Source organism: Rattus rattus, chromosome 8 (genome assembly GCF_011064425.1).
Source record: "Rattus rattus isolate New Zealand chromosome 8, Rrattus_CSIRO_v1, whole genome shotgun sequence".
NCBI classification, from domain to species: Eukaryota; Metazoa; Chordata; class Mammalia; order Rodentia; family Muridae; genus Rattus; species Rattus rattus.
This window is the reverse complement of record NC_046161.1, coordinates 39,170,325-39,186,495: the sequence shown is the minus strand read 5'-3', so window position 1 is coordinate 39,186,495 and position 16,171 is coordinate 39,170,325. Positions and strand designations below refer to the sequence as shown.

The 16,171-nt window shown below is 41.2% G+C and overlaps 1 protein-coding gene across 6 annotated transcripts in view; it reads right to left on the bottom strand.

Annotated features, from left to right (window-relative positions):
* Positions 1–6,393: 6,393 nt before the first annotated feature.
* Positions 6,394–16,171, bottom strand: part of Ddx6 (DEAD-box helicase 6) — a 33,068-nt gene continuing 23,290 nt past the window's right edge. For all 6 annotated transcript variants that reach the window (XM_032911420.1, XM_032911419.1, XM_032911417.1 and 3 more), the window contains exons 9-14: positions 15,977–16,105; positions 14,769–14,885; positions 13,695–13,758; positions 9,911–10,012; positions 8,352–8,534; positions 6,394–7,130 (exon numbers count right to left, since the gene is read on the bottom strand). In XM_032911420.1, coding sequence (XP_032767311.1) covers positions 8,359–8,534; positions 9,911–10,012; positions 13,695–13,758; positions 14,769–14,885; positions 15,977–16,105 — 588 coding nt within the window. In that variant the 3' untranslated portion in view covers positions 6,394–7,130; positions 8,352–8,358. The remainder of the gene's footprint in view (positions 7,131–8,351; positions 8,535–9,910; positions 10,013–13,694; positions 13,759–14,768; positions 14,886–15,976; positions 16,106–16,171) is intronic.

Below are 16,171 nucleotides of genomic sequence, written 5' to 3'. Positions count from 1 at the left end.
TGCAACACACAGGGCTTAATTCAGAACTAAGCATTAGTCAGGTGAGGTGGTCCCAGCTCCTGGAGAGGCTGAGGTGAGAGGGCACTGAGCACGGTGAGTGGTTGAGACCAGCCTAGGCAACATAGCATGGCCTTGCCAAAAGAAAGAGGCGAGAGGAGGGAGAAAGGAGAGAAGACAGCATTTCTGTGACTGCTGGATCAATCAGGGTCCTTGGATCTTTCACTGGCTCTAAAAACCTTTCACCCAGGGTCTGTTTTCTCTTCATGCCTTTCCCCCTTTTCTTCTCTTTCCTTAACTTTTGGAAAAGGAAGCTCTGGGTGGGATGCTTTGTGTATCTGTTGGTTTGATGTAATCTTCATATCAGTGACATTGTTTGTCACTTAGTTTCATTTCCTACAAGAAGTGGAACATAGTTCAGAGTGTAGCATGCGAGGATGCCTGGGTTTCATCCCACAGAAACATATAAACTGGACATGGTGGCATAGGCCTATAATCTGAGTATTTGGAGGCTAGAGAGGCATTAGGATTTGAAGTTCCAGATCACACTTAGCTATGCACTGAACTGAAGACTAGCCTGGCACTACATTAGTGATGCGGGCAGTACCAGGGACTTAAGAATTGCCAGGCAAGGTTGGGGATTTAGCTCAGGGGTAGAGCGCTTGCCTAGCAAGCACAAGGCCCGGGGTTCGGTCCCCAGCCCGAAAAAAAAAAAAAAAAAAAAAAAAAGAATTGCCAGGCAAGCACCCTACCATTATGATACATCTCCAGTCCAAACTGCCCCCGAGACATTTGGGCTGTCAGCTGTGTAGCCTACCCTATGACACCATCCCTTTTACCATATTGGATGGGAGCCCTGGGCCCCTACCTTGTCACAGATATGTTCTTCCTTATCCTCTGACATTAGTCACAAGCCAGTTTCCTTTTTCTAATTAAGATTGACCACTGAATATGCTATTAAAATGCCAAGTGGGCAAGGGGCAGCCTGTTTCTAGTTTAATGGAGTCACTTTGAATCCCCTGGAGGAGGTATTCTTCCATTGAGAATGGACTAACAAAGCTCAAAGCTGCCTTATAGCTTGAACTAAGTGGCATGTAATTTACGGTGGGCAGCTCACAGCCTGTCGACTTGGAAACACATACTTAATGTGGTGGTCGAAGGCTCAAGTTGTGCTGTGTAGCCCTAGCTGTCTTAGAACTTGTTTTGTAGATCAGGCTGGTCTCAAACTCGGAGATCTGCCTTGCTTCTGGAGTGCTGAGCTTAAAGAGTCTCATTTTCAGTCTGTTTCCTGGGGCCACTAACAGTGTTGTACTTATCAATCTAGATCCCAGTAAGAAACAGGTTAGTGTGAGGGGGGCTTATTAACAGGCATAGGGGGATCTAACAAAGAAGGAGCTGACAGAAGAGGTAAGAGGCAGTGATGTGACTTCAGTCTGAGATCTCTCGAGACAAAGCAGCTAGAGAGAATCCGACACAAAGGAGCGGAAGGAGCTAGAGGACTGTATTGTCTTCCATTTCTCTGACTCTCTGAGGGGTGGTGAGAGGGTTGGATATCCATGATAAAAAGTCTAGATGAAAGCTGGAGATCTGATGCTCAGTCCACACAAGTCAATCTAAGGAGAAAGTGAGGAAGCACCTAGCTTGAGGGAGGATGGAAGTGTGGCTGTGGGAATCTACTCCTGCAGCATGGAGCCCTATACCGGCAGCAATCCAGTGGTTCTTAGGTGGACGTGGGCCCACGCCTTCATAATGATAATGTAGTCACAGGGCCGTTTCTCAAGGTGGATTATTTGAGGTGTGACTTTTGCACATAAAAACCATACATGTTAGTGATTGCCTTCAATCCTGCTATCCTAAGGCAGCGCATGTGTGATAATCCCACACCACTATACTCCCACGTCACACCTAACAGGCCAAATCCAGCAAGATCAAGAGTTTTTGAGGGGAGGGAGTAGAGAGAAAGACGGAGAAGAGTGGACTTTTTGCCACAAAGCAGCTAAAGCCTAGGTCAGCATCTGTTTCTGCCCCTCCCCCCATCAGTTGCTGGTGTGGTGGAACCGGCCCACTTCTGAAGCAGAGGCAAGATTAAGAGTGGACGGCCAGCCTGGGTTGCACGCAGACAACGCTTTCTCAAAGAAGCAAAGCACAACTGTCTGTCTACTTTGGGACTCATTTTTTCCAAATTCTACAACGCCCTGGACAACCATCTTTCAGCTGAGCCCTCCACTTAACTTTGTATACAATGTGGCTGTGCCACGCCTTCCAACACAGGTCACAGCAGTGGTTTTCTACCCACCTGGAGGTTGTGACCCCTCTGGGTTAGAATGACCCTTTCACAGGGATTGTCTGAAGCCATAGGCAAACGAAGGTATTTACAACTTGAAACACTAGCAAAATTTCAGTTGTGAGGTAGCAACTAAAAAAATCTTATGGTTGGAAGTGTCACCACATGAGGAGCTGTATTACAGGGTCCCAGTATTAGGAAGGTTGAGAACCACAGGTTTACAATCAGTTTATGGGTATTCATAGAAGTGTGCTAAGACTAAACGCAGACTCTGATCTCAACCTAAAGACACTCCTGCCTTTCCCCTCCTCCACCCTCTTTCCACGAGCAGACTCTGTTGCATCTAAGCAGCTCTCTGGGGAAGGACTGGCAAGGTCCTTCTTTAGAGCATCTGTCTACTGATTTTTTTCTTGTAGTTCTTTAAGATTTGGGAATATATACAGCTTTATACTTGACAATAATTCTGGGAGCTGATGGCTTAGAATGCCAACCCAAACTTGGTTCTACACCTCTGCTATGAAAACTCTGTGTGTGCAGCAGGCAATCTAAATGTAGGGTGGAAGACAGAATTCTTCAAGTTTATTCAACTAGGCTCAAGAACATACATACAAGACACTTGGAGTTCCAGTGGGCTTTTATTGAGATAAATTAACAAAAAGAAATAATCAAGATTTTACCAACCATCTTTTCTGAACCATGTATAAATTCCTTAAAGACTCAGGTCCATAGACATGTACATACACTGTAACACATCCCAACAAAAACAGACCCTCCCACTGGAACATATGCCAATTAAACAGAAAGCCAATTTTCCCTTTCCCCAAATGTTTTCAAAATTTTAAGTTCCTACTGTTCAAAGTGGAACTGGTCCCTTGTGACTAGGGACATTAGAATTTTCTTATTTTTACTAAACAAAAAAATTGTAGTTTTTTTTCTAATTGGTTTTGTTTCAAAAAAGGGAAGTGACTTTGTATTCTCCAGGCACCCCTCCCCAAGAACCACTGGTTAAAATACAGCAGCCTGCATCTCACTAACCCAGGCCCACCCTCCCTTGCCCTGCCCAGCTCTGTCCACTGGAGATTTAAATACACTTCTGTTGGAGTCTGTCAGCTGTGGAGGGGCAGCGTCCAGGCCAGGCGAGCTCCCTCTGACCTCATATCTGTTACAACCCTTGGACACTTAACTCTTTCCTCCAAAGATGAGTTTTTACATTAGAGAAGAAAATAGATTTGCTTTGGGAGTTTTAAAAAACTATCTTTATGAATATAAAGTAGAACTACAAACTCACCAAAGTCCACATAAATTCACCCAAAATCTGGCTTACTTCACCTCCCTTGAGGCCAATAATTTTGCCTGACAAAGATATTTGGCAAGAAAATCATTCCACAGTAACAATTTTAAAGATACACAGAAAGTTGAAAAAAAAAAGTATCCAATTAAAATAACATGGCTTAATTCCCACAAACTCATTCCATCTTTTTGTTACTCATCTAAAGGTCAGGAGTGTGGCTAAAGGCAGTTTCCCATGAGGCTATGAGCTTCCAAAGTGTTTCTAAATCCTTAGTGCAGACACCCTCCCTTTTGGGACACAGTACCCCCCCCTCCCACCCATATTAAAAAAAAAAAAAAAAAAACAAAACAAAAAACAAAAAAACCCAAATGATCAGAATGAGATGTTTTGTTTCCAACACTTTTCAAAGCTTTGTGCTGTGCTCTGTTCTAACCGAGCATGATGGTGTCCAACCACAAAGCAGGTGGCCAAGGAAAGATGCCCTCATCTCATTCTGAAAACGAGTTATGACAACCACCCACCCCACCCCACCATTTTGGGCCAACCAATTGTTATGATGCTGATACCCATTTGGAAATAATTTAGAATTACTTAGGTTTTCCTTTTCAGGGAAAACATTTTATGGTAAATGTATTCCATTTCTAAGAAAGTTTTTTCATGTTCAGAACATTAAGGGAGAGAAAAAAACAGGCCCTGAGGCAGCAAGGTGTGTAACAGTCTGTGACTTATTACACAGCTCTATGACCAGAGGCTAAAAGCATTGAGGTGGATATTAAAAATAGGACATAGTTTTTATCCAAATGAACTACTGGGAAAAAACAAAACATAACCATTACTTTAAAAATTACTGGAAAGAACCTGAAAGACAATTTCCAATAGTAGCAATATTCCTTATTAAGAGGGATTAAAAAAGAAAAAAAAAAAAAAAAAATAAAAGGCTCTGACCTGGTCAGTAGGGGCATCTTTCCATTAACAGCTCAAGCAGGCTAAGCACCACCTGCTGCCTCTCCAGACAGTGGGGTGCTCAGCTAGTCCAAGTGCCACAGCTCAGCAGACGCTGTACTTCAGAATACTCTCCACGTGGAGTCTGTGCTTTAAGAGAGACTCATAGGCATGTGGCACCTAGCAGAGCAGTCCAAGGTTGGCAAGAGACTGCACTTTGTTGAATCACCCACATGTCCTCTGGCGAGCTAGCACGTTTGTTTATACTCCGTTCCTGCTGCTGATCTACATGGAGATCCCTCTCATCTCGCCAAAGGCAGGAAGGAGGAGAACTGCATCGGTACAAGGGCAAGATCTGTTGGTCAAAGAATTTTTAAGACCCCATTCCCACCCTCCCTAAAAAAGTGACTTCCTTAATTTGGTTTCTGTTTTGTAACCAACACTGACTGGACTTGCCTTTTGGGGTTTTGTACCGTGCAGCTCCTGCTACAGCTGTTACAGTCAGGGTTATATCTGGTAAGGAGGCATCTTTAGGATTTTGATCCCCAAGGAATTTGGGACAGGTCACAAATAGTTTTGCTTTAGAACTAGGCACAGTCAAAAAGCAACTTGGAATAGCGGACTCCTTTATTCAGGTGAGTTAAGCATGGAAGCATACACGTGACATACCTTGTCATAGGTTTAAGGTTTTCAAAGTGATGGAATATGAAAATCAGTTTTTTTTTTTAAATTTTGTTTTTTGCTTTTTTTGTTCCCTAGATGCCTCCTGACCTAGTATACTGGGTTAAAAGGGAATTAAAAACATTTTTTTAAAAAAAAGTTCACTGGTTTTGATTCATCTCACTCCTTTTGCCTGGAGATCAGGCCAAACATCAAGCATGTTGGGAGGGGCACAATTTAAAGCAACACTACCCACCTAAAGCATCTGCCGGCAATTTACAATGCGAAAGAAAGGACAGACAGCAATTCTTGCTGCGGCAGGCACGAGAATGGTAAGCAGCTTTCTGCAGCATGGAGTTAACAGCTCTCAGGGGTCGCCCATTCCCGCAAACATGTACAAGTCAAGGTGGGCAGAGGGCTTTCGTTCACTCACACACTACAGGAGGTGACCGCAGATAACTAAGCTCCACGACCGCCAAGCCTGCTGAGGCTGTACTGGCTGGTCCAGTGAAGTACGAATCCATGTTCACACTCTCTGCTCTAAGACTGCACTCCGTACACTTCTCATACTCCAAGGAAGATTAATCTTTGTTCCCCTTTGAGGAACTTGGGAAGTTCCTCAAACGTTTAGGACAGGAGAGCCAAACCACAGAGCTTCTCGAAGCCCTCAGGGACCACAGACCTCTGAAGCTTCCTTGCTGTCTGCTAAGACCGCTGCATGCACATTACAAGAGTAGTGTGGTGGCGCACAGGCGCCCTGGGCTTCTGGGCCCTTTTCCAACACAGGCCCTGCAGAGGTCTACTTCCTATAGTTAGAGGCCAAAGCACTTTTTAGAATTTAGTGTTGCAGAAAACTGAGCCCCTCTCATCTTTAGCTGCTCCCATAATCACTCTAATCCCTTAATCCCAGCAACCTTCATCCAAAAAAAATAATATATATATGTATGTATATATATATATTTATATATATATATATATGAACCCAGAAAAAAACTTATTTACAAAGTTTATACAAGTATACACATACAATTTTCTATGGGTCGCGCTTTGCCACAGAGGAAAGAGGGTCAAGGCTCCGACAAGTCTTTGCACCCATGCCTTACTGCTCATGGAAGCGTGAGAGCCAGCTTAGTGTTCCGCCGTAGAGCACAGAGGCTTGTCATATGGCTCCTGCAGTGAGAGGCTGCTCTTTCCTTTGGGAGCGACGATGGTGCGTCTACTCAGCCCAGAAGAAAATTTTACTTGGTATTGTTTTTTTTTTTTAAATACATGTATTTACAGTGTGGATGGACTGCAGTTGTGAATCAACTCCTCCATATAAAGAAAAGGAAAATGGCGCTACCATCACTAGTCCACCTTCCGGCCCTGGGCATGAGTACTGGTAGAACAGGAAGCAAGACTTCAACTTGAAACCAAAATGAAGAGGCAAAGAAATAAAAAGAAAAGAAAATAGAACGTGACTTTGTTGATTCCTCGGGCTGTGGTAAAAGATGATATTCTTAATGGTCTCGTAGCGTAAGGCACTTTGCACAAATAAGTAGTAAGCTCTTCAGGCTTAAAAACGGATGAGTAACCAGGGAGAAGTTGAAATGCAGTAGAGTCGGCTATCGGAGAACTGTAGACAGGCGCGTGTCCACCAAGATTCTTCTCTTTTTAGGGTTTCTCCCTTTCTTTTTCCTCCTTCCTTGTCCCCTTTCCCCAGAAAACATTTTTAAAAACCAGCAGTTAGTGCAACGAAACGGTCAGTCAGCACACAGTGCAAACAAGGGAACAAAAAAGGTCCATTTCTTCTTTTCAGTTTTTCTTCACCAGTTAAAAAAAAGAAAGATGTCTGAGCTCTTATATAACTCTTCATAGTTCCAAACTAAAGATGAAAAACCCACAAGGAGAAGAGCACCCCCCGCCCCAAAAATGATGCGTCACAGATCCAAGGAGCCTTCTGTAGTTTGTCAAAGCCTACGGAAGAAGTTTAGAAATTTAAAATTAGTATCCATGAAAGCACTGTAAAGAAGGACACGTTTCCCAAACCTCACAGCAGACTCTCCCTGCACGTTCTCCTGAAACTGATCTACTAGTTACAGGAAAGGCTTCACTTGATGTGACAGCTCGCATATGTAAGTCTAGCACATGGAGGCTAAGAAAAAGGGATCACGATCAGTCTGTTTTGGTCAAGCTAGGGATTCAGCCTGGCTCAGAAAAATCAACTTAACCATGACCGTTTCCCACATACCCCAGGAGAGAAAGATCTTCAAGTTCTGAGTGCCGGCAGAGGCCAAGTGGGCACATGAACGGTAGGTTTTTCAAGGCCATCCTAGCAGAACAACAGTTTGAAGGCACCTCAGCTGCCTGAGCCTCTCTCAAAAACAAATGCATGAAGGTGAAGAGAAAAGGTAGCACAGAAGCCTCATGTGCTCTGAACAACAGGGCTTTGTGGTCCTGAGTGACTCCAGATCCCCAAGTCTCCACAGAATGCTGAGACTACAGGCTCTCGCTCACAGTGCACAGGGCTGGGAAATCAATCCTCTGAAACTACAGTAAAAGACATGGCATTTACTGCAGGTCTGGAGACTTAGTGGAGCATGAAGCTTGGCCTTGGGTTAAATCCCTAGCATTGGTAGCAGAAACTTGGAATTAAAGCAGCTCTCAAGGTATTTCTAAGGAAAATTCCAAAGAGCAGATACTGCCCACTGTCGAACCTAACTAGAGCCACAGGTGAGATGTGGAGAGGGCACATGAGAAGCTAGAGGGGCATCATCCTTTATTCTGTCATTTTAGATGAGAATTTATATGATATATCTTGATAGAAGGGGAATTGTAAAAACAGGTATTTTTAAATATGTGTTACATATTTGACAAGGTATTTAACCTACTTTATTAATGAACTCATCCAAAAAAAAAAAAAAAAGTATTTTAAACCAAGACTGCCAATGCCATTTTGACTTTCATCAGTCTGAGAGTCCACATCTGTGTTGTATGTGACTCACACAATGCTCAGGAAGCAGTCTACAGAGCAGTGCATGCCTGTAACAACACGCTTGCCTTACCAAGAGAATATTCTTAGTTTTCAATCATATTTGTGACACTGGGTGTAAGCTACTGCTAGCACAAGAGGTTTGAGAAGAGAACTTTCTTTCCTCCCTTAAGCTGAAGGTTCTGCTCCACTCGCTGGGCACTTACGTGCTTGTTAAGGTTTCTCATCTTCTGCAGGCTCACTGTGGTATTCTGCCACATACAGGCTCTTGTCAATGTTGCTTGGGATGGGTTTGATCTCTGTCCCCAGCTGCTCCTCAATACTCTTCAGGTTGAAGCGATCATCATATGTGATCAAGTTGATGGCTAAGCCAAGATGACCAAAGCGACCTAAAGAAAAATGTATTTAACAAGCTTAAAACTTGCTGAAGAATTGAAGAAGTGGTAAATAAAATGAGTCAAAGTGAGAGCAACATGTAGGTACTACTCTGTAATATGCCACAACACAGAGCAGTAATACATTCATTCGGTGCCATTCTGAATGGCACAAACAAGACTGAACAAATCAGAAACAAAACAACTGAAGGTCTTTCCCTTGGCACATCGACTGTACTGAACAGGTAACAGACTTCTGGGCCACCACCCCCTACACAATACAGTGTAACGACCACTTACAAAATCAGACTGTACTGTACAAGGTACTGCAAACAAGTTGCTATGTGTGAGATACACACCAGTTATAAGCTAACACCACATGCTTTTAAAAGACTAAGGTCCCAGACTTCGATGTTGGCAAGGGTTCTGGAACCCATTTCATATGACAAACTGGATGCTCATTTGCATCTGCTAGGACACACACTGAACAGTACATGCACACGCCACAGCATCTGATCAATCCAGTTCTCTGGATTTTACAAGTGCTTTTATGTTGTCTGACGTGGGTGCTGGACATCAAACAGAGTCCTATAGGCTCTTTGATAGCAAATCCATGTCTTCAACCCCTAGCCCCAACTATAATCACGATCCTCCTGCCTCAATCTCTCAAGCACAGGGATTACAGGATACGTGCCACCAACTCCAGCTTACTTTTGCACACACTCCTCTCCCCAAAATTAGGTCTCAATCATGTTTTGACTTGCCTCAAAATCAGTTTGTGAACCGATTCTCTTAACACACAGATGTACACGTCACCTGCCTCTTCTTCCCAAGTGTACCCCATCCACATCCAGCCAGCCTACGTTCAAAAACATTTAAGGTTCTCTCTTGTTACTTTAAGTACCAGGATTGGATTCAGGTGCTCTATCTGGCTTAACTTTTTTTTTTTTTTTAAGATTTATTTATTTATTATATGTGAGTAGTACACTGTTGCTGTCTTCAGATGCACCAGAAGAGGGCGTCAGATCCCATTACAGATGGTTGTGAGCCACCATGTAGTTGCTGGGATTTGAACTCAGGACCTCTGGAAGAACAGTCGGCGCTCTTAACCACTGAGCCATCTCTCCAGCCCCTGGCTTAACTTTTTAATAAGTGACACAAGGACTTGGGAGACCAAGGCAGGTACATTTTAAGTTCCAGTATAGCTTGGGCTATTTTTTTATGTAGCCAGACTCAAATACAAATGATTTATTAATAAAGAATTACCTAGTTTTAAATATCAAACAAATTGCTGTAACTTCACTGCTCTCATAGCTGTTATACTTTACTTCACAAAGGAAAATTAGTGATTATGTTTCTTATCAAGCAATGCCATCCCCACTCTTACTCACCTGACCTTCCAATCCGATGAAGATAGGTCTCTGCCAGCTTTGGGAAGTCAAAGTTTATTACCACATTCACAGCTTGTATATCAATACCTCGGGTAAACAGATCTTAAAAAAAAAAAAAGTAATAATTTTCATTATTGAAAGATAATTCACAAATTATGCTTTTAGAAGTCTTTCATCCATGTGTGGTAAATAATTTACAACTCATCTGAAGTAAACTAATAGGCAAAATACCTCAAACTCATTCACGACACTACTTTTTTTGAGATGAGGTCTCTGGTGGTCCAAACTAGTCTTAAAGTCATGTTCTTCTGTCAGACTCCCAATGTTAGATTACAAGCACACACTGCCATATATGCTAGACCTTTATGGACTATTTTTAACCTAAGTCTTCAAAGTTCATCTTTTTTCTCCATATCTCAAACTTACCCAGTCCATAAAGCCAATCAATACACCATCTCTCCTGAAACTACTTGACAACTATTACTTTTATAGTCTAATAACCACCAGAATAATAATAATAAACAAACATTTTACATTACTCCCTTGTCAACCAAGCTCAGCTATTTTAATACAGGCTTCATAGTTGTGGCTGGCCTTCTTGCTAGCAGAGCAGGTGGGTCTTGAACCTAAGCGGCCTTCCTGCTTCTACTCCAGTGCACCTGGCACCAACTGGATTTTTGTTATTGTTTTGTTTTTTTTTTTTTATATATATATATATTTTTTTTTTTTTTTTTTTTTTTTTTGAGCTGGGGACCGAACCCAGGGCTTTGCGCTCCCTAGGCAAGCGCTCTACCACTGAGCTAAATCCCCAACCCTTTATATTTTATTCTTAATGCTCATTCATTTGTACTCCATTTTAAGGCTGTTGCTATGCAAATTTTGTTTTAATACTGACTTTCTAATTAGTTATCATTCCTTGAAGGAGAAGTGGCATTTCTTTACTCATTACTTTGTTTTGAGACAAGGACTCAATCTGTAGCACAGGCTAGCCTCAAACTGTGTCAGTCACCTGAACACGTAGGATTTTATATACCAAAGATATTTATACATTCCACACATACATTAAGAATCTTGATTGAGTGCAGTACATAAAACCCTAACCCTAGGCAATCCTAAGATTCCAGCATCAAGTTAACTTGGCATATTGGAAGACCCACAATCCCTTGTCTCAGGAGTGAAACCAGGTCATCCTGAGCTTCATGCTGACCTTCAGGCTATCCTGGGTTACATGAGACCCTGACTCAATAAATAAATAAAATGAATTAATCAGTGTAGTAATATGTGTCACTGTACAAGTACCATAACTACTATCAATGTCTTTTTCTTTTAATGTAACGATTAAATTCATAGCTCCTCAGCCCCAACTTTCTACTAAAAGTGGAAAAATGGACAGAGGCAGGTGCCTGATAGCAGAATTGTATCTATTTTCTTATGAATATGCAATTTAACAACTTTACTTTCAACAGTAAGCTTTTCTTTTTTTAAAGATTTGTTATATATGAGTACACTGTAGCTGTCTTCAGACACACCAGAAGAGGGCACCAGATCTCATTACAGATGATTGTGAGCCACTATGTGGTTGCTGGGAATTGAACTCAGGACCTCTGGAAAAGCAGTTGGTGCTCTTACCACTGAGCCATCTGTCCAGTCCCAGTAAGCTATTTTATAGGTTTCCCAAATGTAGGAAAAAATATAATATACATCTATACATAGCCAAATATTTTAATACAACTTAAAACAGTTTACCACGCAACAACATGGCTGCCTCCATAAAACCTGCAAAGGCTACACCAGTTGGCACGACTACATGAGTATCACAGGTCCTATCTCTACATGAAGAACAACAGCTGTCAACAGCTGCTGAGAAGAGAAGCACTTTTCTTCAGAGCTGAGTCCCCAATCCTAACTGGTAGATCCTAAATGCACACTTTTATACAGGCTTACTAAGCCAAAAAGACTGTCTGCATGTGTGCACATCCATGTACAAGAAAACTCAGCAGTAAGTACAGAGAACGAGGTCATGAATAAGAGGGGAGGGTACAAGCAGGAAAGTAATGATACAAATACAATATATTTATAAATGAAATTCTCAAATTCCGAACTGAAGAAGAAAAAACACTCTGTGTGTGCATCTACGGCATATGATTATAATGTACAAGTGTTTTTTGTATCAGTTATTTAATTTTCAACAAGTAAACAGTGTCTGTGCACGCGCATGTGCTTGTGTGCGCGAGCGTGGAGTACTTGGTGCCTAATCTCAAACCTCTCAGATTCTTGCTGGACATGGTGGTACACACCTATAACCCCAGCACTCAGGAAGCCAGGATGCAAAGATGTGAGTCAGAGAACAGCCTAGGCAACATCATGAGATTGTTTCAAAAACGACTTAACAAAATAAAACAAAACTAAAAAGCTCTAGCAATTTAGTGTATTTTCTACTAACTAGAATGTAAGTAGGTAAGAAAACTAGAAGCATGCAAGTTATTTTTAAAGTCACTTCCCAATTACTAGGAATAACCAAATTTAATGTCTGGTAGCAGTAACAAGCGTTTTACTTATGTGCATTTTCACAAAACTCCCATCAAGTATTTTAAAATAGGTGGCTGCTGCTCAGAGTCCAGCCTTCGGCACCCACACCAACAGGCTCGGGACAGCCTTACAATTCCAGCTCCAGGGATACAATGCCCTCTCTTCTGGCCTCTGCAGGTAGTTGTTGTGCATGTGTGGTAGATACTCATAGAAACAAACACAGAGAAATCTTTAAAAAAATAAGTATTATGTATATAATTGAGCTAGGTGTGGTAGTGCACACCTTTAATCTCAGCACTTACGAGGCAAAGGCAAGCTAATAACAGAAGTGAGTTTAAGACCAGTCAGTCTGGTCTAGATATACAGTTTCCAGGCCAGTAAGAACTACATAGTAATATCCTGTGTCAAAAAAAAAAATAAATTAAAAAAAATAAAATAAAATAAAACTAGCCAACTTCTGAACCAAAACCTTTAAAATAAAATTTTAGGTCTGGACGGCTCAGTGGTTAAGAGCACTGACTGTTCTTCCAGAGGTCCTGAGTTCAATTCCCAGCAACAAAATGCTGGCTCACAACCATTGGTAAAGGGATTTGGAGTCCTCTTCTGGTGTGTCTGAAATTCTATCACAATGATTGTACAGGCACGTGACTATGTGAAAATTCACATAATGAAGACACACATTCACCAATGCATACATTACAGCTAAACTCCAAGTCCTTCTACTTCCTCAAATGACTCTTCTCCTCCTCCTCATACTAACAGTAAGATTAAATGCCACATGTATAGCTAGGAAGGCACATTCTATTAGTTTTATCTGAGCTTGATTTGTGCCTCCCCCTCCCTACCTGGGTTTATTTTTCTGTAGTAATGGAATAACCAAAAATTAGAAAATCTTGGCCTAAGGTGTAGACTAGTTTGATTCTGGGAAAAAACAAAAGACACAACTTCTAAAATGCAGTTTCTAGTAAAGTTTATTTTGTGTCTGCTCACTCTTGTATGTAAAACTGTTGAGAAAGCACATAAATGCAAAGCCTATTTTAAAGCCACATGTGCAGCATAAGCATCAGGATGAACCCAATGTCAGAACCAAGTCACACCCATTCTCAACTTAGGAACTAAACGGCATGCATTCTTGTCTTCAAAAGCTTTCAAAGTGGCAGCAGGGTGTAAGGAGCTGTTACAGGCTTCACTACATGACAGAAAAAATCCAGCCAATAAAGAAAATACCAGGTCTAAAAAATACACAAACACTTACCAGTGCAAACAAGATTGCGGCATAAGCCATTTCGGAAATCATGAAAGACACGATTTCTATGTTCCTGAGGGAGAGGAGGGGTGATACAAACTTTTGAGTAAAATTTATAGACAACTCAAAATTTTCATCATGGTTTCTCCTCCCCAATCAGTTCTTCAATCCCTAACTTGTTTATATTCATAGCAGTCAAAAGCTGTACCACTCACAATGTCTGTATGATACACTTTATTCCACCAAGCAAGCACTGTATCATTTTGTATCATCATATGAAGGACAGGCATAATAAGACATGCTGAGATCACAGTCATGTACATGACAAATATTGTCATATTTATTCTGCTTTATTATCCTAATGAACTTTCTACCATATCTAATGTATAAATTGTATCTTAGCCCGCATACACATACAATCTGGTGCTGTCTATGATTTTAGGTATCTGATATGGGATCTTGGAACTTTCCTTTGTAAGAAGGAGTTACTGTATATTAAAATCTAGAGCAGTGCTTTCTGTAAAAAAGGTATGCATTGATATTCTCCAATAAAGGAGAGAAACAAAACTTTAAACTGTATTTGTTTTTACCTAATTTAAGTGGCTACATGGAGCTATCTAATAGTTATTGCACTACACAGAACAAATCCAGAAATTATCTGAGAAAGAATGTCTCTTCCTGTATCCTTCCCTTCCCACAGGATTTCATGCCACTGAGGCTGATTTCAAACTTAGTATGTAACAGAGAATGACTGAATTTTTTTCTCTCTAGGTGCTAGGACTTCAGGCACAGACCAAGAGGTCTGACATTTCTGTACTGCTTTTCTAGGCTGTTGGTTTAAGCAAAGGGTTCTTTGTCTACTAATGAACAGTCCATTCATTTGTTCTTTTCCTGGAACCAGGGATTGCAACGCAGGACCTTGCTCTATCACTGATGCAACAATATCTACCCTCAGACAGCAGTTTACTCTCTCACACACAAGGCATTTATGGAACATTATAACAAAAGAAAATATAAGAAATACTTAGGAAAGGATTTTTTAAAATTAAATCTATGTATGCAAGTTCTAGAAATTATACTGACCTGCCTCATTTTAGCATGGATATAGAAGCAAGAGTAACCCAGCTGAGAAATCTTCTTGGCCAGTAACTCAACTCTCTGAGAAGAGTTGCAGAAAATGATCGACTGGTTTATCTGAAGCTAAGCACAAAAGAGAAATATGAGAAAGCAAAAACATTTGTTTTGTCAATCTGAAAATATTTAGCCAAAACTTCCAGATGAAATTTGGTTTCACTGCAGAAGAGTGTCTCATAAGGGCCACCTAACTGCCAGAGACAACACAGCAATGTCCTACAGTGCCACTGCTAACACTGTGTTGGCAAGCGAGAACCTGCTTCGAGGCTGGAGAGATGGCACAGCACACACTGCTCTTGAAGAGGACTCCAGTTCAGTTCAGTTCACAGCGTGGGTCTCGCTACTGCCTAGAATTCTACTTTGGGGGCTCTAACACCCCTTTCTGGATGCCTCCAGAAGCTGTACTCATGTGCATACAACCCCCCCCCATATACACAGATTCATTAAAATAAAGAAAACAAGTAAGTTAAAAAGATCATTGTTTCCAGCGAAAATACAAAGTTAAGTACTTGTGAGCCTCTGGTCACATTTTATAAATAGGTAAACATGTAAATTTGAGTTTTCTTTTTTTTAAACATGTCTTATTTAATATATCTGTAGTCCTAAACCAATATAACCCATGCCCACAAAAAGCTTATCCAATACATATTTCCCTGTATAGAACACAGCAGTCTTCTTGTGCTTAAGCACACAGGTTAGGAGTACAGCAACTGTGTGGGGGTCATTTTGGAATGAAATGATGAACAGCACCAAAATTTGAAAAATGGTGGTTCAAAGACTGCAAAATGAATGCTTATTTATAGCATTTGTAGCTAAAACAAGAAGGCAGAATGTCCTCTTCTTGGACCTTAGCTGGATTCAATTTATTTTTCTGCCACAATGCACATGTTTACAAAACGACCAAAACACTTTCAGTACTAATTTGGGGGTCACAGAATTAGTACTTACAAATCAGGATGAATTATAATTACTGTAAGTTATCTAACAATAAAAGTAAAGCACCTGTATCAATCAGTTTCAACTTTAAGCCAACCAAAGACACCTTTTACGAAACAATAAGACTGCTTACAGTGAATATAAAGGGGAAAATGATGTCGCTGTCTAACTTGCTAGGAATTAATGGAAGACAGGATCAGCACAAAAAGCCGACTACTCACCCTGGAGAAGAGTGTATTGAGGCAGTGCACTTTTTGGCGCTCCGTTACATATGCGTAGTACTGGGTCACCCCTTTCAGAGTTAGCTCCTCCATCAGGTTTATCTCGTAGGGTTTTTGCAGATGGGAATTCTGGAGTTGGGGGTGGGAGAAGAGTCTTAAGTCAAGACTAGGCTCTCTTTTAAATCGAACGACTTT